The 23,615-nt window shown below is 41.5% G+C and overlaps 1 protein-coding gene across 6 annotated transcripts in view; it reads left to right on the top strand.

Annotated features, from left to right (window-relative positions):
- akr1a1a (aldo-keto reductase family 1, member A1a (aldehyde reductase)) overlaps positions 1 to 23,615 on the top strand; it is a 50,742-nt gene that overhangs the window by 5,761 nt on the left and 21,366 nt on the right. For 3 of the 6 annotated variants that reach the window (XM_048547519.2, XM_048547275.2, XM_048547121.2), the window contains exons 2-4: positions 9,241 to 9,369; positions 11,767 to 11,886; positions 17,415 to 17,566. In XM_048547519.2, coding sequence (XP_048403476.1) covers positions 9,286 to 9,369; positions 11,767 to 11,886; positions 17,415 to 17,566 — 356 coding nt within the window. In that variant the 5' untranslated portion in view covers positions 9,241 to 9,285. The remainder of the gene's footprint in view (positions 1 to 9,240; positions 9,370 to 11,766; positions 11,887 to 17,414; positions 17,567 to 23,615) is intronic. The other 3 variants (XM_048547346.2, XM_048547430.2, XM_048547201.2) reach the window with 1 other exon arrangement.

Below are 23,615 nucleotides of genomic sequence, written 5' to 3'. Positions count from 1 at the left end.
TTAAAACTTTCTTCTCTGACCTTAAAAGCATGCCCTCTAGTTCTGAAGGACAAGAGAGACAATATTTTTAAACTGTTGAATGAAGTGGTCGATGCAAGTATATTTAAGAGACATATGGATAAGTACTTAAGAGGGATATGTGCCAAAAAACGGGCAAGTGAGACTCGTTTAGTTTGGGAACATAATGTGGACTTGTTGGACTGAAGGGTCTGTTACCGAGTTGTATGACTATAATTACGGGGAATCTTGAAGTCGAGACAGTGACCCTTCACTAGGGTTTGTTACATTGTTAAAGGAAAAAGGGTTGATCAATAAGACCATTCCAAACCGTTTGTACGTAGTGCAGTTGGGTAGTGATTTTTCTCTTACTGCCCCACTCCCCCTTGCATATAATTAACTTGTTGTTCTTTCATTTGAAAGTGTATTGACAGTCATTTTTGATTGTCTTCAGTAACTAACCACCACAGTAAATAAATGAAACTTGTTTCACTCTAGGATCTGACTTGTCCATTATTACCATCAGTTGGAATGGTAACCTATTTTATCAACTTTCATAATTACTTGCATACAAACCTTTTGCAACTCTGCACTTAGACAACCAGAACCTCTGCACGTGCTTCTTTTTCAATCTTCCTATCAATGGGACAATATACTTCATTTGCCAGATTTTTACACTCTTATTTAACTTGTTTATATTCCTTTGTAACCTCCTTTCATATCATCTTAATTACTTTCCGATCTATTTTTGTCATCATAAACTTTGCAACCAAATCTTCAATCCCTTCATTTATTTGAATTATAGGAAGTTGAGGCCTCTGCATTGATCTCTGTGGCACACTAACCATTACATCTTACCAAACAGAAAGTTACCATTTATAATCACTGCTTCCTGTTTACCATTGATAGAAGTTGGGCTGATTATCATTATTAAATACTTTTTTGAAATCTAGACCAATAAGTCCACCCATTCTCCTTATCGCACATGTTAATTCTTTCAAGATCTCAAATCATTCGGTTAAGCATGACTTCCTATGCATAATACCATGCCTGAATCACTTTAACTTCTCCAATGCCCTGTTTTAATGTCCTTTAAGAACAGCAAGGTGGCTCAGTGGTTAGCACTGTTGCCAGGGACCTGGGTTTGATTCTAGCCTCTGGCAACTGTCTGAGGTGAGTTTGCACATTCTCCCTGTGCCAGCTTGTGTTTCCTCCAGGAATTTGGTTTCCACCTACAATCCAAAGATGTGCAGCTTAGATGGACTAGCCATGGGAAGTTTGGTGTTGTTTGGGTGGGTCTTCAGAAAGTTGGTGTGGATCTGATGGGCTGAATGTCCTGCTTCCACTCTGTAGGCAGTCTACGAAGAACTTCTAACATCTTCTGCTAATTGACTGAAGTTTCTTCTTCTAATGGTTTCCCCCTTCCTTTTTATTTGAATAAAGGAATTGCATTCACTATTTTCCAATCTCCTGGAACTTTTCCTTCGTCGGGTAAGTTTGGAAAATCAAAACTAGCGTATCAATTATCTCTCCCACAACTTTTAAGACCCTATGTTTGTTAGTCAGAACTTAGATTCTTGTCAACCCACAGCTCTGACAACTTACTTAGTACCAATTCCCTGCTGAATGTATCAGTGATAATGGGAACTGCAGATGCTGGAAAATCCAAGATAACAAAGTATGCAGCTGGATGAACACAGCAGGCCATACAGCATCTCAGGAGCACAAAAGCTGACGTTTCGGGCCCAGACCCAGACCCAAGGGTCTGGGCCCGAAACATCAGCTTTTGTGCTCCTGAGATGCTGCATGGCCTGCTGTGTTCATCCAGCTCCACACTTTGTTACCCTGCTGAATGTAACTTTCTTGATTTCCTACCTCCCTGCCATTTCCTGATGTACGGCTAGCTCTGGGATGTGACTTCATTCCTTTATAGTGAAGATTGATGCAGAATATCTTTTTAATTCATCTTTCATTTCTTCATTTTATGTTATTTATTTCCCAGACTCACTTTCTATTGGAGAAGTGCTCAGTGTAACTCTTTCCAAAATACATATGGAACCTCTATAGAATACTATTTGTGTTTCCATATCTAACTAGTGCTCTCTCTCATATTTTAAAAATTAAATTAATTTTAACAGACCAAAGTGCATGGATAGTTTTGTCTCAATTTTGTTTTTGTGTTCATTACACATTTGTTGATTACACATTTCAATTTGTAATCCAAATTCCCAAAATAAGCAATCAGTCAAGCAAAACTATTCAAACATCATCATAAATATTAGTAAGAATGGATGTGAGATTGCTCGCTGAGCTGGAAGGTTGGTTTTCAGATGTTTCGTCACCATTCTAGGTAACATCATCGCAGGAGATGACATCACCAACCCAAGGAAACCTAACCAGATAAATAGAAAGCGGGACTTAACACCAGCGCTTCATCGGAGGCTCACTGATGATGTTACTTAGAATGGTGACGAAACGTCTGAAAACTAACCTTCCAGCTCAGTGAGCAATCTCACATCCAGAACCTCAACCTGAGCCACAAATCGTCTCAAAACTCATTAGTAAGAATGAATACTTTCATGGATTGTGCATTCATAAAGAATATTTTTCCTCTTTTTACAAATTACCTGAACCATTGCTAGATTCTTTCACATTGAGGTGAGCCACATGACCACCAGTTTAGAGCATTGATGCCTCTTGGAAAGGCAGAAATAGATCTGAACTGCCCACCCAATTCTTGATTTCTTTTAAATAAAAAAATTGGAATGTTTTCTATCCATAAACAGTAGCTCAGTGTCTCTTATTGAGATGAATACCTTTTCACTACCGACTTTGGATCCCCGTTACCTAATTAGCTGAGTTGGAAAAAATTTAAAGACCATTAACAATTGTGTGCATTGTGATTACAGGGACTGAACAGATTCTAAAACCACCAGCTAACATTTCACAATTCTCAATATTTGGAACCTTAGAAAGCCTCAACCTTCTCAGGCATTCCTATTTGCTACAGGAATATTTTTCTTATACATCCTCTCCCCGGGTAATGTGTTCTGAGGCTTTGATCCCTACATACTCATATCTCGTATTCATTCCATTTGTCAAATAACTGAATGGTAACAGCTGCAATAGCTGACACGAGGCGTAGTTCAGTGGGTCATGCAGGATTTCATAAATGGTTCAGCCAATGAGCAATAACTTACAACAAGCTGTTGTATGTGAGGAAGCTAGTTCATCAACTTCTTTAATCAGATCCTCTTACACCAGTTAATTGCCTTAGTTGGAGTTTCACCAACTGTTTCACCAAAACATTTCCAGCTGCTGAAATATAGGGGACACTTAAAGCCTCTGCCTCGTTGACAGCAAACAACTGTTCGTACGCATGTGCGATTACAGTTTCCAAGTACTTTTTTTAGGTCATCAGAAAAATACAACAGCAGAAGTTTTTCCTCTTCAACTCCATAAATCCCCACCCCCAGCTTTCCTGGGGAAGTCAAAAACAAAGTGCAAGGTAAAATGATGATAAACCAGGAAAATAAATGATATACAAATTCAAGGTGAAAAATCAGTTGTCATTTTTTTAATATTTAAAATTTCTGGAGAATTTTGCTCCATGAGGCCGAACAAGTCATCTTCCCAAACTCGCCTCATTAACTTTGCTGCACAACCTTATAGCATCCTGCTCCCACTCACTGTAAACTGATGCACACACCATTCTTGGACGTCACAGGATTCCTGACACCAGTGCCATATTCAAAACAAAAGTTGTGCAGGCAAGGAAATATTGATACCCAACTTTGTAGACAGGAACCTGGAGGTCCAGGTAGGCAGAGTGATAGAGAAGAAGGCTGCCCTTGTCATTCAGGACTGGCAGAAGAGTCAATGACATCTGACCCTGCCAGCCTGGTCCTACATTGCCAATTAGTTGCCACAATCTAGAGAAACACTCTGAAACCCTGCAAGAAGGTCAATAACCTTCCCTCTTCAGGCTAAGTGACTCCATCTTTTCTCTGCTACCTCACACACTCTAGCTTTTAATTATATCAAGCTCCCACCAAGGCTCATGCTCTACCATTCTCATTACTCTGTGAAATATCTTCTCTCCCTTGCTCCTAACCACCGCTAATCCCACTCAACCTGCTGCATGACAAACCCTGCATGGTTTCTGCTACATATCTCTCAGGATACCTTCCCTCCATCTGCACCATCACTGACAGCTGTGCCACCCACTCTCATCTCACTCAATCCCTCCCTTTTTTCTCAGTTCGGGAGAAAATGGTCCATTGTAGGGCAGAAAGAGCCAAGACTCGTGGGCTGCCCAACATTTGGCTCCTCGTCCCCTATGAGAGGATCCCAGCCAGCAAGGACCAGGATTGGTCTTGCCAGAAACATGCATGTTACAGTAACCATATAGAATCACTACACATTGCTGTGCTACTCCCCACCCCCACCCCACCCACTTCAGAAATTGTCAGCATCTAATTTCTATCCAGCAGTTGGAAGAATGGAAACCGCATCTTGCTCCCAATGAGGCAAGATGAACTAATAAACAAGAAGTTAATGCATAATAATGCACGGAAACGGGTTTCTCACTGCTTTTGAGCAAGAATCTCATTTGCGGCTCAATACTTATTTGGAAAAGTTGGCATGAGGAGAAAGATGTCTCATTTTTCCAACCAAGTGTTAAACTGCAGATGAAATTCTCATTGCCAATTAGATCCTCATTGGCTGTCTCTTGATTTTCTCAACTTTTTCACCAATGTAATTGTTATTCAGGAGCTGGGAAGATTCCACCCTATGTTTCTGATAATTTTATTAACTACAGTTTGCAAATTTCCCTTTCTCATTCTCTCTTCATTATGTTAGGCCATAACTATATCTCCTATCTTCTGCAGACTCCAGTCAAAATTAGGAAATTGAAAAGTGTGTGTGTGTTTTTTTTCACTTAAATGTAACACTAATAGTCATTTATCTGACCAGCCAGAAAAATTGTCATTGACATTAACCAGTATTTTTTAGAAATTTTCATTATTCATAACCTAGTTAGCTCATTATCTAGCTTCATGTCGGTCTTTAGCTCAACCATGACAAATGGCAGAACAAAGTCTTGCAGAATTTGTCAGCTAATTCTTGTGAAAAACAAGAATCCTGCAGACATATGGCAGTATGCCAGCTTCAGCAAGAAATTGAGGCTGACACTGCGAGGCAGTAATCAGAGGGTACTTTTGGGTGTCATGTAAACTAAAGCTGCCTGCTTCTTCCAGTGATTCAGGTGGATGTACAAGGATTTATGGCATAATTCAAAGTGAAAAAAGCCACTGTCTTGGCCAAGCTTTCTTACGCAGACAAAGCTACAAAAATCCTTTTTCACTTGTCACTCATTTTATATGGAATCCCGCTGTGTAGAATATAGCTGTCATTTGGCATTTAAAATCCTCAAGTTTGTTTTCAAATCCCTCATCCCTGTTTCTTTATTTAACCTCCTCAATACCTTCAGTTATACACTGTCTTTTCAAATCCAATCCCCTGTGGTTTCTTGATTTTTCTCAACACTATTGGTAGACCTAAGCCCAATTCCCTCCAAACATCCCCACCCCCCGTCTCTACCTCCTTTTGTGACAGTTAGTCAATCCTGCCTCCTTGATACAATTTTGCTTGTTTTTCCTAATATCTCTGGTGGTGCAGGGTTACATTTTGTTTAACAACATTCCCGAGGAGCAGCTTGGGCTGTTTTTATTATATTAGAGTTGTTTGTATTAGCAGTCACTCCATTTCAAAGTAATCAGCTCTATTCAAAGTGCTGTAATATGTTTCCTATTGACATTTGCTGTATAACTGAAAGATCATCTTTTCATCAAATAAGCCTATAAAGTCCCACATAAGAGGAGTATATAAAATTAAAGTGCATGGGATTAGTGGTCGTGTGTAGTCTACTAACATGAATAGAGAATTGGTTGACAGACCGGAATCAAAGTGTGACAAATAAACAGATTTTTCTGAGCAGCAGCCAGTGAATAGTGGGGTAGAGCAGGGATCAATGCTAGTACCCCAGCTATTCACAATATATTTAGTGATTTTAGTTGAAGGAACTAATGCAAATCTGCAACTTTGCAGATGGCACAAAACTGAGTGGGAGGATGAATTGTGAGGAGGATGCAGGGACGCTTCAATGTGATTTTGGACAAGTTGAATGAGTAGGCAAATAAATGGCAGATGAAGTATAATATGGATTAACTTGAGGCTATTCACTTTGGTAGCAAAAACAAAGGCAAATTATCGGAATGGCAGTATGGAGACCTGGGTGTCCTTGTATACCAGTTCTTGAAAGTAAGCAAGCAGATGCAGCAGGTAGTGAAGGCAGCAAATGGTATGTTGGCCTTCATAGCGAGAGGATTAGAGTACAGGAGCAGGGATATCTTGCTGCAATTGTAAAGGGCCTTGATGAGATCATACTTCGAGTATTTATGCAGTTTTGTTTCCATGCTTGAGGAAAGTTCCTCTTGTTGTGAAGGAGGTGCAACAAAGGTCTACCAGATTCATTCTTGCCATCCCAGGAATCAGATATGAGGAGAGACTGGATTGATTAGGACTATATTCACTGGAGTTTAGAAGAATGAGGGGTACTCTTTTCTAAACTTAAGACTGTTTTAGTCCTGTTAGTGTAAATATAGGAAGGATGTATACCATGACTGGGGACTCCACCCAAGGGTCACAGTCTAAGAGTACAAGGTAGGTCATTTAGGAGTTAGTTAAAGAACAAGTTAGATATAGTTCTCAAGGCTAAAGGGCTCAAAGAAGTTGGGAACAGTCGGATGATCAGCCATCATCATTCAACGACAGCAGATTTGGAGAGCCAAAATGACCACCTCCTCCACCAGTTTAATACGATTCTATGCTTCTACAGTATCTTTGTCAAGTTTGAATACTGACATACCTTGGTGTAAATCAATCACTTTAGCCAGTGAATAAACAAAATTATTCTTTAACCAAATGTAAAACTGCAAGCTTTCCATCTTAGTTCCAGAGTACAGTTTGGGTTAATTATCACAGAAAAGTAAAGGTCACAATGGAAACCAGGCATTCAATTCCCAGAAAAATAATTTAACATTGCATTGAGTTTCAGAAGACTATAGTAAATATCAGTCGCAACAAGTAGGGAATGTGTATTTAGGATAAATATATATATATATTTAGAGATTCCTAGAACCCTGACAGTACAGAAACAGGCTATTTTGGCCCATCAAGTCTGCACCAGCCCTTCGGAGAGCATCTCACCTGCACTCTATCCCTGTATCCCTGCATTTTCCATGGGCAATCCACCTAATCTGCACATCCTTGGACTTTGGGAGGAAACTGGAGCACCCAAAGGAAACCCACACAGACATGGGGAGAATATACAACTCAGACAGTCACCCAAGGCCAAAGAGTCTGGTTCGATGCCCAAGTACTTGAAGTATTCTATGCAGTGTCATCTCCATACCTGAGGACGGATATCCTAATTATGGAGGAAGTGTAACAAACATCTATCAGATTGATTCCTGGGATGGCAAGATTAACATATGAATTGAAACGGAATTGGTTAAGACTGGAGTTTAGAAGAACAAAAGGTAATTTCATTTTGGAAACCTACAAGATTGTAACAAGATTAGACAGGTATAAACACAAAGGCCTAGTTATTGGCCCTAGTAAGCCACTATGTTTAATCTGTTCCATGTTGTGTTAACTAAGGATGGATAAAGGGCAAACACATTACAAAAATGAATGAAGAAAATGTTATGTGCCTTCATGTCCCTGCTTTTTCAGCATTTCTTTCCTCATCCCTGTGCCTCACATGTTATGGATTGATCCTCACCTTGAAGGGCAGAAAGAGACCTCTTTTTCTGGATCTTTTGCCAATGGCATTATACAGACAACTGCTATGGGTTTTGTTTTTTTTTGTTTTGTTTTGTTTTGTTTTACCTCTCTTGATCTAGGAGGCACTTCACCTTTAACCAGCGCTTGTCTTTAATTTGTTAGTGTTTCATGGAATTCAGCCGTAAGTCCATAAGACCATGAGACATAGGAGTGGAAGTGAGGCCATTCGGCCCATCGAGTTCACCCCGCCATTTAAATCATGGCTGATGGGCATTTCAACTCCACTTCCCTGCACTCTCCCCGGTGCCCTTGATTCCTTCTGAGATCAAGAATTTGTCGATCTCTGCCTTGAAGGCACCCAACATCCCGGCCTCCACTGCACTCTGCGGCAATGAATTACACAAGCCGGTTGCGTCCACACCGACTGAAGAGCAACCCACCTACACACCCCACATCTCCACATTCCCCATGGCTAATCCACCTAGCCTGCACATCTTTTGGCCTGTGGGAGGAAACCAGTGCAAACACAAGGGTGGAATCAAATCCAGGTCCCTAGTGCTGGCCTTGCTATGGGGACTGGCGATTGTGAATATTTAAAAATTAATTCACAGCAGAGCACATTTAATCACTGCTATTAATTTATTGGGTAAATTCAACAAACCCAGCTCTTTCAGTTCAGAGCTATGTTCGAAGGAAAGCAGTCAGAATTAGAACTGCAAAGCTGCAGCTCTCTCTGACCTGCACTCCCCTCAAGCAGTTTTTCTGCTGAGAACATTAATTTGTCTTTTATAATCGAAAGCATTTGAAGGAAGGCCATTACTGGTGGCACGGTGGCTCAGTGGTTAGCACTGCAGCCTCACAGCACCAGGGACCCGGGTTCGATTCCAGCCTCGGGTAACTGTCTCTGCGGAGTTTGCACATTCTCCCCGGGTCTGCGTGGGCTTCCTCCGGGTGCTCCAGTCTCCCCCCACAGTCCAAAGATGTGCAGGTTAGGTGGATCGGCCGTGCTAAATTGTGCGTAGTGTTCAGGGGTGTGTGCGTTATAAGGGGATGGGTCTGGGTGGGATGCTGCAAGGGGCAGTGTGGACTTGTTGGGCCGAAGGGCCTGTTTCCACACTGTAGGGAATCTAATCTAATCTTAGTGCAACAATGTGTTACGTTGTGAAGTGATAGTATACTGGTTTGAATAACTGTCAACAGCTCTTATAAATTGTTCTGTCATTGGGGAAGAAAGGTAAAGTTAAATGATTCCCTTTAAGGGGAGCCAAGGGTTGGAGACAAAAGTCAATCCGGATATTTCTGTCAGCCAGACTGAGAATATTGCCTCACTTGTTGTTTTGTACAGCCCTGCATTATTGCCCATTTACAGATTATTTTTGTGGCTTTAAACAGGTTGTATTGTTTTAACAATTCACAGCTACACAACAAGGACTAAAAATGAGTTGTGACTATGTTACTCTTGCCAATGGGCAAAAAATGCCATTAGTTGGATTGGGAACATGGAAAAGTTCAGCTGGACAGGTAAGTGCCTAAAGTTGCAGCATACTTACTTGTCAATTGTTTGTTATTTTAAATCATTTTAGCCACTACACGTTCCTCAACATAATTTATTTTCTTCTACACTTGAACGAGGAATAAAGCCAATGTCACCAATGGATTTGGCAAAGTCACCTGTTGGAAAGCTCATATCCTATACAATGGGCAAGTTGTTGGAGGAATCCTAAGGGACAGGATTTTCGTGTATTTGGAAAGGCAAGGACAAATCTGTGCGAGTCAACATGGCTTTGTGTGTGGGAAATTGTCTCACTAACTTGATTACTTCTTCAATGACACTCAATGAAAAGGATTGAGGGCAGAGTAGTGGACATGATGTATATGGGATTCAGAAAGGCATTCGACAAGGTTCCTCATAAGTTAAGAAGGTAGACCACATTGAATCCAAGGAGAAATGGCTATTTAGGTACACAACTAGCTCAGGTAGAAGGCAGAGGGTGGTGGTGGAGGGTTGCTTTTCAAACTGGAGGGGCTTGTGACCACCATAAGACCATAAAACATAAGAGTGGAAGTAAGGCCATTTGGCCCAACGGGTCCACTCTGCCATTTAAATCATGGCTGATGGGTATTTCAACTCCGCTTCCCTGCACTCTCCCCGTAGCCCTTGATTCCTTTTGAGATCAAGAATTTATCGATCTCTGCCTTGAAGGCATCTAACGTCCCGGCCTCCACTGCACTCCGTGGCAATGAATTCCACAAGCCCACCACTCTCTGGCTGAAGAAATGTCTCCTCATTTCCATTTTAAATTTACCCTCTCTAATTCTAAGGCTGTGCCCACGGGTCCTAGTCTCCCCACCTAACAGAAGCAACTTCCCAGCGTCCACCCTTTCTAAGACATACATTATCTTGTAAGTTTGTATTAGATCTCCCCTCAACCTTCTAAACTCTAATGCATACAATCCCAGGATTCCTAGCCGTTCATTCCAGGGACCATCCATGTGAATCTCCAGTGGACACGCTCCAGGGCCAGTATGTCCTTCCTGAGGTGTGGGACCCAAAACTGGACACAGTATTCTAAATGGGGCCTAACTAGAGCAGTGTGCCACGAGCTGTTTCTGCGCTGGGTCCACTGTAATTTGTCATTTATACAAATGATTTAGATGTGAACATAGGAGGTAAGGTTAATAAGTTTGCAGATGACACCAAATTTAGATGCAGAGTGGACAGCGAGGAAGGTTACCTCTGAGTACAACAGGACCTTGATCAGATGGGCCAATGGGCTGAGGAGTGACAGATGAAGTTTATTTTAAATAACTGTGAGGTGCTGCATTTTGGAAAGGCAAATTAGGGCAACATTTGTACTCTTTTTAATGATAAGGTTCTGGGGAGTGTTATGAACAAAGCCATCTTGGAGAGCAGGTGCATAGTTCCTTGAAATTTGAGTGCCAGGTAGACAGGATAGGGATGAAGGCTTTTGGTATGTTTGCTTTTATTGGTCAGTGCACTAAGTATCGTAGTTGTGAGGTCATGTTGCGGCTGTACAGAACATTAGTTAGTCACATTTAGAATACTGTGTGCAATTGTGTTCTCCCTGATACAGGAAGGACGTTTGAAACTTAAAAGTGTTCAGAAAAGATTTACAAGGATGTTGCCAGGATTGGCAGTTGAGCTGTAAGGAAAGGCGGAATAGGCAGTGGAGGCTGAGGGGTGACCTTATCGAAATTTATAAAATTATGAGGGGCATGGGCAAGATGAATAGCCAAGGTATTCTCCCCAGGGTAGGGGAGGTCAAAAATTAGAGGGTATAGGTTTAAGGTTTAAGAGAGGGGAAAGGGGTGGTGCATCTATGGAATGAGCTGCATTGGTGGAGGCTGGTACAATTACGATATTGAAAAGGCATCTGGATGAATATATGAATAGGAAGGGCTGAGAGGGGTATCGGCCGAATGCTGGCAAATGGGATTAGATTAATTTAGGACATCTGGTTGGGATGAACAAATTGGACCACAGAGTCTGTGTCCATGCTATGCGGCTCTATGACTCAAAATCCATTGTGAGCCAACTTCAGTGTTAGATTTTTCACATCCCAAACTAGTTTCTTCTGCACCTTTTACTGAGTGAGACAAATGCTAAATTTATTCACTGTGTGCATTGTGTAACTTTGCCTCTTAAAAACTGAAAGCTGCAAAAGAATACAACTTAATACAAAATCCCTTCAATCAGTAAAATTCTTCCCATGCAATCTAGATTGATTAATTGATTCATTCATTCAAGTCTTGGTCCCAGGGAATCATGACCCATCTTAAGCATCTTAAATATTTTGCAATACAATTTGATACAAGTTGAGAAGAATCAGATCTATCATTAAAACGAGATATTACACCTCACCATCATTTGAATCAGTGCTACTTTGCTTTCTGCAGGTGAAATCAGCAGTCAGTTATGCCCTTGAAATCGGATACCAACATATAGATTGTGCTTTTGGCTACAGCAACGAGCATGAAATTGGAGAAGTCCTTCATGAAAAATTACAAGTCAATAAAGTAAGGAAGCTGGCGAGTTTGTGTATCAATTGGAACAGAACCCACCATTTCCACAATCGGGAGAGAAACTATTTAAAATCAAGATATTTGGTATTATATGCATGTGTTTTCTTTTTGGATATAAACCAAGTTAAATTTACAGTTTATAAAGATTATTAGTGGTTTATTTAATCTCTAACAGATTATATGAAGCTACACTTCACCCCACAGTATATTAATGGATTTAGAAGCCTTCTGGGTGTAATACTCAAATCCTTCATCTCCACATAACCCTCTTTCCATTCATACTTTCCCCCTGTATATATTCCAAGTTAAGGCTGATTAACATTCCCAAAGGGAAGCTACAAAATGGAGTTTCATTCTTTTATAGTTATTTATTCTGGAGTTTTGATCATCTGTGAGTTAACCGAAGTGATCTCCCTATATTACAGACTAAAATATGTTAGTAGGTAATGTAACTGTATCTTTCAGGCAACATGATTCATGCATTGCTGGACTGCTGGTGTAAGCCAGGTATAGATTCATTTCTGGAGACACCATATAGCAGGCAGGGATCATTTTGACTTTGGTACACAATGACGTTGAATTAGTGTCACTACTTGTGGCACTGCAACTGACATGCAGTTTAAAAGTGCTGTGTGTGTATTGAAATGACAGCCCATTTTCCACAATTTGAACATACACTCTCTCCCACTCCTGTGCAATCCAAGATTTTGGGTTGAGGGGAGGCAATGGCTTCATGGTTTTATCGCTGGACTATTTATCCAGAGACCTTGATAACATTCTGGGGACCCAGTTGCAAATCCTGCCATGGCAGATGGTGGAATTTGAATTCAATAAAATACCTGGAATTAAGAGTCTAATGATCATGAACCCATTGTTGGGTAAAAACCTATCTGATTCACTACTGTCCTTTTAGGGAAGAAAACTGCCATTCTTATCTGGTCTGGCCTTCATGTGACTCCTGACCCACAGCAATGTGGTTGACTCTGAACTGCTGTCTGGGCAATTAAGGATGGGCAATAAATGCTGCCAAGCCAGTGATGCCCTCATCCCGTTAATGGATAAAGAAAAAAAAATCTTCTACAATTAGTCCATTGTAACCTGTAACTGTTAATACATTTTTAAGTACCCCTAAGTTCTTTTTTTAAGAATTACTCCAGTGCCTTGGCATTTGCTTTCACAATTCACAAATCAATTAAAAGATGCATCAGCCTGTGCTCAATCACGACCCAGTACATATAACCACCCACATCATGAGATAGATGTGGTATATAGTCCCAATAATATCAGTGTATAGTAATATCAACTTAGTGCTGTAAAATGATGATGGACCTGTAGCATTGCAATGAATACAGTGCACTTGTATATTGCTTTCCTTTTAAGCATGCTTGAAACAAATACAAATTGACAATAGAAGATAGAGGGTGGTAGCAGATGGAAAGTATTCAGCCTGGAGCTTGGTGACCAGTGGTGTTCCGCAGGGATCTGTTTTGGGACCTCTGCTCTTTGTGATCTTTGTAAATGACTTGGATGAGGAAGTAGAAGAATGGGTTAGTAAGTTTGCCGATGACATGAAGGTTGGCGAATTTGTGGACAGAGTGGAGGGCTATTGTAGGTTGCAACAGGACATTGACAGGATGCAGAGGTGGGCAAAGAAGTGGCAGATGGAATTCAGCCCAGAAAAGTGTGAAGTGATTCATTTTGGAAGGTTGAATTTGCATGCAGAATGCAGGGTTAATGGCAGGATTCTCAGCAGTGTGCAGGAACAGAGGGACCTTGGGGTAAACGTCCACAGATCCCTCAAAGTTGCGACCCAAGTTGATAGGGTTTTAAAGAAGGCGTATGGTGTGTTGGCTTTCATTGACAGTGGAAATGAGTTTAAGAGCAGAGAGATTATGTTGCAGTTCTACAAAATTCTGGTTAGACCCCTCTTGGAATATTGTGTTCAGTTCTGGTCATCTCATTAAAGCTGCCACATCTTTCCTGTAGAGATGGTGCAGAGGAGATTTACCAGCATGCTGCCTGGACTGGTGGGCAAATTTTATGAAGAAAGGTTGAGGGAGCTAGGGTTTTTTTCATTAGAGAGAAGTAGGATGAGAGGTGACTTGATAGAGGTGTACAAGATGATAAGAGGCATGGATAGAGTGGATAGTCAGAGACTTTTTCCCAGGACAGAAATGACTAGTATGAGGGTCACGATTTTAAGGTGATTGGAGGAAGGTATAGGGGAGGTGTCAGAGGAAGGTTCTTCACACAGAGAGTGGTGGGTGTGTGGAATGCGCTGCCAGCAGTGGTAATGGAATCAGATACTTTAGAGACTTTTGAGCAACTCTTGGGTAGGCACATGGAGGATAGTATAATGTAGGGTATGCAGGGTTGATTGATCTTAGTAGGATAATAGGTTGGCAAAACATCATGGGCCAAAGGGCCTGCACTATGTTGTACTGTTCTATGATAAGGCAAACTTTATCAAGAATCTTACATGCTCTTCTCAAGATCCTCAGCACCATTCACTGTCTTAATACAGGACAGGGTCCACAAAAGAAAATAAAAACAAATGTAGTTTGATCTTGCTTTATTCACAAAAGATACCAGCAGTCCCTTTGACATGACCTGGAACAACATGTACCGATGCATATCTAGCTGAGCAAAAAAAAAATTTCACTTCCAGTGCCAGGCATCAGTAACTTTGGTATGAAAAGAATAGCTCTTGAGAAACTCCACAGAACTGGCAGCATCTGTGGAGAGAAAAACAGTTAATGCTTCAACTCGAAAAACTCTCTTCTTTGGAAGTAAAAAGGGACAGGAAATTATGGTCCTGTGCTGTTTACAAAGAGGAAGAAGCAGTAAGTGGAACAGATTGTGATGATGTGTAGAGCAAAATGCAAAGGGAGTATGCATGCTGATAAAGGAGAAATGGAGATGTAAAAAATTGCTGTGCAATAAGAAGGTTTCAATAAGAACAAAAAAAGAAACTCAGACCAAAAACAATGGGATGCAAATAAGACCCACAAAGGGCTGGGGGTAGAAAATCAAAATGAAGGATAGTGTTCATGCTCTGAAGTTGTTGAACTGACTGCCGATAGCTGTGAAGTGCAGAAAAGTGAAACATTGAATTTCCCTGAGCACTTCAGTAGTCCTAGGAGAAAAATGTTGGCATGAGAGAAAAATGGTTTATTGAAATGGCAAGAAACTGGAAGATCAGGGTCATTCTTATGGATAGAGCAGAGATGTTCCACAAAAGTCACTCAACCCTGCATTTAGTCTCGCTTTTGAAAAATACGGTGCATGGACCAAATTGATGGTATTACAAATAAAATGCTGCTTCACCTGGCAGGTGTGATTGGGACCTTGGACAGTGAGTATGGAGGTGGTGAATAGGTAAGTGTTACACGTTTGTAATTGAATGGTAAGGTGCTGTGGGGAAGTGAGGGAGTGTTAGGTGTGATGGAGGAATGGACCAGGGTGTGACAGAGGGAACATTCCTCCAGAATGCTGATAGAGGGTCGGGGAGGGGAGGATATGTTTGGTGGCATACTTTGAGGAAGTGGAAATGGCAGAGAATAATCCTTTGACTGCAGAGTGTCAGGGCTGGTCAGTAAGGACAAGGGAATGCTATGCTTGTTCTGGGATGGAGGGAAAGGGCTGAGGGGAGGGGGGGGTAATTTTGCTGGAGACAGTAGAGTTGTGTTAACCATGGCAGGCAGTTAGGGGGATCATTGTTTGAGGAAAAAAAACCCTGTTGGGCATACCCATGTTGAAGATAGCATCATCAGATCAGATGCACTGGAGGCACAAAGATTAGGAGAATGGAGTTCTTGCAAGAATAAGGATGTAATAAAGTCGTGTAACATTCAGTAATCCGCAACTTTGGCATTGTAATGGGCTAACACCCTTCTGGCATTGCCACACAGTGCCTGTCTAATCAGTTTCGGTGCGCATCTGTACCACTTGTCTGTACTACTGGTTATCTTAGCAACCTATAATCTATTCAGAATGTGATCAACTCCAAGCCTATCTCTAATCTCTAACCTGAATCATTTCATGTCTCTGATGAAGGGTCTAGGCCCAAAACATCAGCTTTTGTGCTCCTGAGATGCTGCTGGGCCTGCTGTGTTCATCCAGCCTCACATTTTATCATCTTGGATTCTCCAGCATCTGCAGTTCCCATTATCACTCATTTCATGACACTTTGTTATTGGTAGATACCACAGTTACTAACAGTTTGACAATGAAAACCAACATTTTAGAGTCTGTTTGTTAAATATTTCATAGTACCAGGGATCCATTTATCTTTTACAGATGATTTTAGGCTGAGCTCTTCCACGTTGTAAAGTTGTTGTTTATAATGTAGATAAATTAGTATTGCTTAAAAATTGTCAAAGAATTTCATCTTGCATTTATCATGACTGTTCACAAGAATACCAAATCAAGGAGAAAACCAAGAGTTAGACTGAAAGAGGGGAGACTACTGATTTGGTTGTTTTTGTTCCACTTTCCAGAAATTGCTGGAAAAGCTGAGCAGATCTGGCAGCATCTGTGAAGAGAAATCTGAGTTATCAGTTCGGGTCTGGTGACCCTTTTAAATCTGAGTTAACTGCCTTGTTTAAAGTTTGAAAAGATTTGCAAGTTTAAATTAGCAAGTGGATTCTTCATGACAACACCTCGGCCAATCAGATTGCACTGTCTCTTCTGTCAGCACTCTTCTGTCATGCATGGTTAATGTAGGTTGCCCCCTTGAACTGGTAATCTTGTAAATTGTCCTCAATGCAAAATACAAAAGTTCATCAAAATGTGTCTTTTTGTTTCAGCCAGCTCAATTTCTGTACAATAAAGTGACTATTTTGTAAGAAAATTATTTAAAAGCAGGCGAAAGCAGAGCTGTTTTTTCACTACTAATACTGAAAAGCAGCTTAAAAGCAGAAAAAATTGAACACAAAAGTAGGGATTTCAAAGCAAGGGAAATTCATCCTTTCCATAGCTGCACTTTGGGTCTAAAGAAGATATTGTTTTCAAAATATTTATAAAGTCACTACAAAGTCAATGTTAAATATTTATCGATTTTAGCAACTGTCAGTGAAACCACGTCTATTCTAATCTTTTCTGATGATTTATTTTTCCCTTGCATCCCACCATTCTGCATCATTAAAACTCTCCACTTCTTAACTAGCACTGAAGACGCTGTATCAAAAGAAATTCTGCTGGAATGTCTTCTTTCTACCTCACTGGACTATTTCTTCAAATCTTGTGTATTGTAAACACACTTAATTTCACATCACCAAATCAAACTTCTTCTTTAATCTGTAAGAAAGTATGTTTACCAGTGTGCTAACATGGCCTAGTGTCATATTGACTGCATGTTTCTGATCAAAATCACAATAAATGTGTAACTAAGCAAGTTTCCCCAGAATGGAAATCCATTCCTGATTTTTACTAAGTGGTGTGTGGAGCATGTATCATAAAACAGCAAAAGAGATTATATAAGTCAGTTCAATTTTTTTTGTTATCTCATTGTCTTTCTGTAGTCTATCAAGCGGGAGGATATTTTCATTACATCTAAACTTTGGAACACCAAGCATCACCCAGATGATGTGGAAACAGCATGCCGTAAGACTCTGAAGGACCTACAGCTAGACTATCTAGATTTGTATTTGATGCACTGGCCAATGGCATTTGAGTATGTCCTAATGCATCTGTCCAACATTTTTCTTTTGCTCCAATTATTACATCAATGCTGCTATGTTGCATTTCTAAATTATAATAATTTAAACCGTAATTGTCACATTGTTTTTGTTTATTAGGATTGTCACATTAGTCAAACAATCAAAATGCAGCATTTAATTTCCTCATTTGCTGTTGGATGGTAAAGATCGCATAGATTGAGGATTACTAATCTATGGTATATATGGAAATACTGTGATAAGCATGTTACAGGAGAGATAGTACATCTGGTGAATCTCATAGCCCTGAAGCCTTGCAGCACACCAATAGAGAATATCTCCTATTAGTTGCTGTTAAGACAAAAGAGGTATATTGATTATCTGTGCACTAAAATAATTGAAATGAATAATATGACAGTTTCCTGGAAAGCCTAATTATAGTGCATCAAACACTGTTTGTTTTATTTTCTCTCTCGCATTTTGAGTAACAATTGAAAATTTTCATAGAATCCTGGAATCGTCAAAGCGCATATTAAGGTCATTCAGCCTGTCATGTCTTTACTGGCTTTCTATAGAAACAACTCAGCAAGTCTCGTTCCCTTGCGTTTCCTTGCAGCTCTGCAAATATTTCCTCAAGATAATTATACAATTCACTTCAATTGAGTCTGCCTCCCCAAAGCTTGCCCACCATTTATAATCAAATTAATTCTTCAAAATAAAATACTACATCAATCCCTCTACCAATAAAACCTAACACACCGTACGCCTTCTTCTTAACAACCCTATCAACCTGGGTGGCAACTTTCAGGGGTCTATGTACATGGACACTGAGATCTCCCTGCTCATCTACACTACCAAGAATCTTACCAGAGATAATGAGAACTGCAGATGCTGAAGAATTCAAGATAACCCTTCATCAGAAAAGGAAGGGTCTAGGCCCAAAATGTCAACTTTTCTGCTCCTAAGATGCTGCTTGGCCTGCTGTGTTCATCCACCTCCTCACTTTGTTATCAAGAATCTTACTGTTAGCCCAGTACTTTGTATTCCTGTTACTCCTTCCAAAGTGAATCGCTTCACACTTTTCTGCATTAAACTCCATTTGCCACTTCTCAGCCCAGCTCTGCAGCTTATCTATGTCCCTCCGTAACCTGCAACATCCTTCCACGCTGTCCACAACTCCACCAACTTTGATGTCATCCGCAGATTTACTAACCAATCCTTCTATGCCCTCATCCAGGTCATTTATAAAAATTACAAACAGCAGTGGCCCCAAAACAGATCCTTGAGGTAACTGAACTCCAGGATGAACATTTCCTATCAACCACCACCCTGTCTTCTTACCGCTATCCAATTTCTGATCCAAACCGCTAAGTCACAGTCATGTTGCAGCTGTACAAAACTCTGGTGCGGCCGCACTTGGAGTGTTGCGTACATTTCTGGTCGATTATAGGAAGGATATGGAAGCATTGGAAAGGGTGCAGAGGATATTTACCAGGATGTTGCCTGGTATGGAGGGAAGATCTTATGAGGAAGGGCTGAGGGACTTGAGGCTGTACTCGTTAGAGAAAAGGTTAAGAGGTGATTTTATAGAGACATACAAGATGATCAGAGGATTAGATAGGGTGGACAGTGAGAGCCTTTTTCCTCAGATGGAGATGGCTAGCACAAGGGGACATAGCTTTAAATTGAGGGGTGATAGATATAGGAGATGACACAGGTAGGTTCTTTCCTCAGAGAATGGTAAGGGCCTGAAAAGCCCTGCCTACAACAGTAGTAGACTCGCCAACTTTAAGGGCATTTAAATGGTCATTGGATAAACATATGGATGAAAATGGAAAAGTGTAGGTTAGATGGGCTTCAGCTTGGTTTCACAGGTTGGTGCAACATCGAGGGCCGAAGTGCCTGTACTGCATTGTAATGTTCTATGTTCCATCCTTTCCTAAAGATTCTACACTATTGCCAGTCCCATTGAATGTACCTAATCTGAGTGCAGATCTCATCAAAATAACAAGATGGCCCTTCAGTCCATGTTCGATCATGTACTTCACAAATACCAGCCCTACTGTCTTCCCATTATAGGATTTAGATGTTTATTGAATGAGTCCAATATACTGGCCTCAAGAATCCAGACATGTTCCAGTTATTGATCACTCCTTGTACAGAGAAGTTCACCTTGATAATTATGGGATAGAATGTCTGACATATTACACTCCGTTTACTTTTTCTATACAATTTGTTTGTTTGTTTATGATACCACTTTTTTTTGTATCCCATTAAATGACTGAGTAGACAAAGATCTAAAATGGAGTATGATATGACTAATTGTGAAATTGAAACAAAAAGTAGGTTTTATGTTTTTAAATATATTTTCTGCCTCCAGTAAAACCCCTTCTCAACGAGTTCATTTTAACATCAAAATAGCTTATGAAACCAGTTATCAACTGTGTAGTTTTTAAACCGTTTATCATGAACTGGAATTTGCAGTAGAAAGTGACTGACATTGTTTATTCCCAACTCAACAAAAGCATTTAAGTGAGTTAGACCTGCATTATTGTTTGTATTATGGAATAAGTGGGTATTATCGGTTTAAAGTTCCAGCAAATATCTGTAGCTCAGGCTGTGGGTAAGGTTGTTGACTTGCTTGTTGAGCTGGCTTTTTCTCATTCAAATGTTTCATCACCATGCTAGGAATTTATAATGTCTGGCCTTGGTGAGTGGTGTCATTTCCAGTTTTGATATGTATGGGTTTGCGTATCGGGTCCAATTCTATGTGTTTGTTGATTGCATTGAGAGGAATTGAGTAATTGAGAGGAGTTATCGGGAGTTGGTCACTCCTAAGGCTCAGGACGAGGATAGATGGGTTACAGTTAGGGGGAGGAAAGGGGACAGACAGACAGTGCAGAGATCCCCTGTGGGCATTCCCCTCAGCAATAAGTATACCGTTTTGGATACTGCTGGGCGGGATGACCTACCAGAGGAAAGCCATAGTAGTCAGTTCTCTGGCACTGAGCCTGACACTGTGGCAAAGAAGGGAAGGGGGCAGAATAGAAAAGTACTCGTGGTAGGGGACTCGATAGTTAGGGGAATCGACAGGAAATTTTGTGGGCAAGATCAGGATTCCCGGAAGGTATGTTGCCTCCCTGGTGCCAGGGTCCGGGACGTCTCCGATCGGGTGTATAAAGTTCTAAAAGGGGAGGGCGAACAGCCAGAAATCGTGTTACATATTGGCACAAATGATATAGCCAGAAATAGGTTTGAGGATATAAAAAGTGATTTCAGGGAGTTAGGATGGAAGCTGCAGAGCAGGACGAACAGAGTAGTGTTCTCTGGTTTACTACCGGTGCCACGAGATAGTGAGGTGAGGAACAGGGAGCGGGCGCAGCTGAACACGTGGCTACGCAGCTGGTGTAGGAGGGAGGGCTTCAGATATGTTGATAATTGGGATGCCTTCTGGGGAAGGTGGGACCTGTACAAGAAGGACAGGTTGCATCTGAACTGGAAGGGGACCAATGTCCTGGGTGGAAGGTTTGCTCGAGTAGTTCGAGAGGGTTTAAACTAGTATGGCAGGGGGGTGGGAACCTGAGCTGTATACCAGAGGTGAGCGTTGATGCAGGTGAGGCAGTAGCAAGAGGTAGACCAGCTAGTGGGAAGGATTTTCCTGGGAAGGAACCAAGGGATCGGTTAAAGTGTGTTTGCTTTAATGCAAGGAGTATCAGGAATAAAAGTGATGAACTTAGAGCATGGATCAGTACCTGGTGCTATGATGTTGTGGCCATAACAGAGACATGGGTTTCTCACAGGCAGGAATGGTTGCTGGATGTTCCAGGGTTTAGAACATTTAAAAAGAATAGGGAGGGGGGAAAAAGAGGAGGGGGTGTAGCACTACTAATCAGAGAGGGTATTACAGCTACAGAAGCTTCCTTTGTCGAGGAAGATCTGCCTACTGAGTCAGTATGGGTGGAAATTAGGAACAGCAAGGGAGTAGTCACCTCGTTAGGGGTTTACTACAGGCCCCCCAATAGCAGCAGGGAGATTGAAGAAAGCATAGGTCGACAGATTTTGGAAAAGTGTGCACGCAGTAGGGTTGTTGTAATGGGTGACTTTAACTTTCCTAATATTGATTGGAACCTCCTTCGAGCAGAAGATTTGAATGGAGCTGTTTTTGTAAGGTGTGTTCAGGAGGGTTTCCTAATGCAGTACGTTGACAGGCCGACGAGGGGAGAGGCCATCCTAGACTTGGTGCTCGGAAACGAGCCAGGGCAGGTATCAGATCTTGTGGTGGGAGAGCATTTTGGTGATAGTGACCATAACTGCCTCACATTCTACATAGCTGTGGTGAAGGAGAGGATTAGGCAGAATGGGAGGATATTTAATTGGGGAAGAGGAAACTATGATGCGATTAGACATGAGTTAGGAAGCATGGACTGGGAGCAGTTGTTCCATGGTAAGGGAACTATCGACATGTGGAGACGGTTTAAGGAACAGTTGTTGGGAGTGATGAGTAAATATGTCTCTCTGAGACAGGCAAGAAGGGGTAAGATTAGGGAACCTTGGATGACGAGAGCGGTGGAACTTCTAGTGAAAAGGAAGAAGGTAGCTTACATAAGGTGGAGGAAGCTAGGGTCAAGTTCAGCTAGAGAGGATTACATGCAGGCAAGGAAGGAGCTCAAAAATGGTCTGAGGAGAGCCAGGAGGGGGCACGAGAAAGGCTTGGCAGAAGGAATCCGGGAAAACACAAAGACATTTTACACTTACGTGAGGAATAAGAGAATGGTCAAAGAAAGAGTAGGGCCAATCAGGGATAGCATAGGGAACTTGTGTGTGGAGCCTGAGGAGGTAGGGGAAGCCCTAAATGAGTTTTTTGCTTCTGTCTTTACGAAAGAAACGAACTTTGTAGTGAATGAAACCTTTGAAGAGCAGGTGTGCATGCTGGAATGGATAGAGATAGACGAAGCTGATGTGCTGAAAATTTTGTCAAACATTAAGATTGACAAGTCGCCAGGCCCAGATCAGATTTGTCCTCGGCTGCTTTGGGAAGCGAGAAATGCAATTGCTTCGCCACTTGCGAAGATCTTTGCATCCTCGCTCTCCACTGGAGTCGTACCTGAGGACTGGAGAGAGGCAAATGTAATTCCTCTCTTCAAGAAAGGAAATAGGGAAATCCCCGGCAATTATAGACCGGTAAGTCTCACGTCTGTCGTCTGCAAGGTGTTAGAAAGGATTCTGATGGATAAGATTTATGACCATCTGGAAGAGCATGGCTTGATCAAATACAGTCAACACGGCTTTGTGAGGGGTAGGTCATGCCTTACGAACCTTATCGAGTTTTTTGAGGATGTGACTAGAAAAGTTGATGAGGGTCGAGCTGTGGATGTGGTGTATATGGACTTCAGTAAGGCATTTGATAAGGTTCCCCATGGTCGGCTCATTCAGAAGGTCAGGAGGAATGGGATACAGGGGAACTTAGCTGCTTAGATACAGAATTGGCTGGCCAACAGAAGACAGCGAGTGGTTGTAGAAGGAAAATATTCTGCCTGGAAGTCAGTGGTGAGTGGAGTTCCACAGGGCTCTGTCCTTGGGCCTCTACTGTTTGTAATTTTTATTAATGACTTGGACGAGGGGATTGAAAGATGGGTCAGCAAGTTTGCAGACGACACAAAGGTCGGAGGTGTCGTTGACAGTGTAGAGGGCTGTTGTAGGCTGCAGCGGGACATTGACAGGATGCAGAGATGGGCTGAGAGGTGGCAGATGGAGTTCAACCTGGATAAATGCGAGGTGATGCATTTTGGAAGGTCGAATTTGAAAGCTGAGTACAGGATTAAGGATAGGATTCTTGGCAGCGTGGAGGAACAGAGGGATCTTGGTGTGCAGATACATAGATCCCTTAAAATGGCCACCCAAGTGGACAGGGTTGTTAAGAACGCATATGGTGTTTTGGCTTTCATTAACAGGGGGATTGAGTTTAAGAGTCGTGAGATCTTGTTGCAGCTCTATAAAACTTTGGTTAGACCGCACTTGGAATACTGCGTCCAGTTCTGGGCGCCCTATTATTGGAAAGATGTGGAT

This window comes from Stegostoma tigrinum, chromosome 1, assembly GCF_030684315.1.
Source record: "Stegostoma tigrinum isolate sSteTig4 chromosome 1, sSteTig4.hap1, whole genome shotgun sequence".
NCBI lineage: Eukaryota > Metazoa > Chordata > Chondrichthyes > Orectolobiformes > Stegostomatidae > Stegostoma > Stegostoma tigrinum.
Note: the sequence above shows the minus strand (reverse complement) of the source record. Positions and strands in the feature narration are given on the sequence as shown.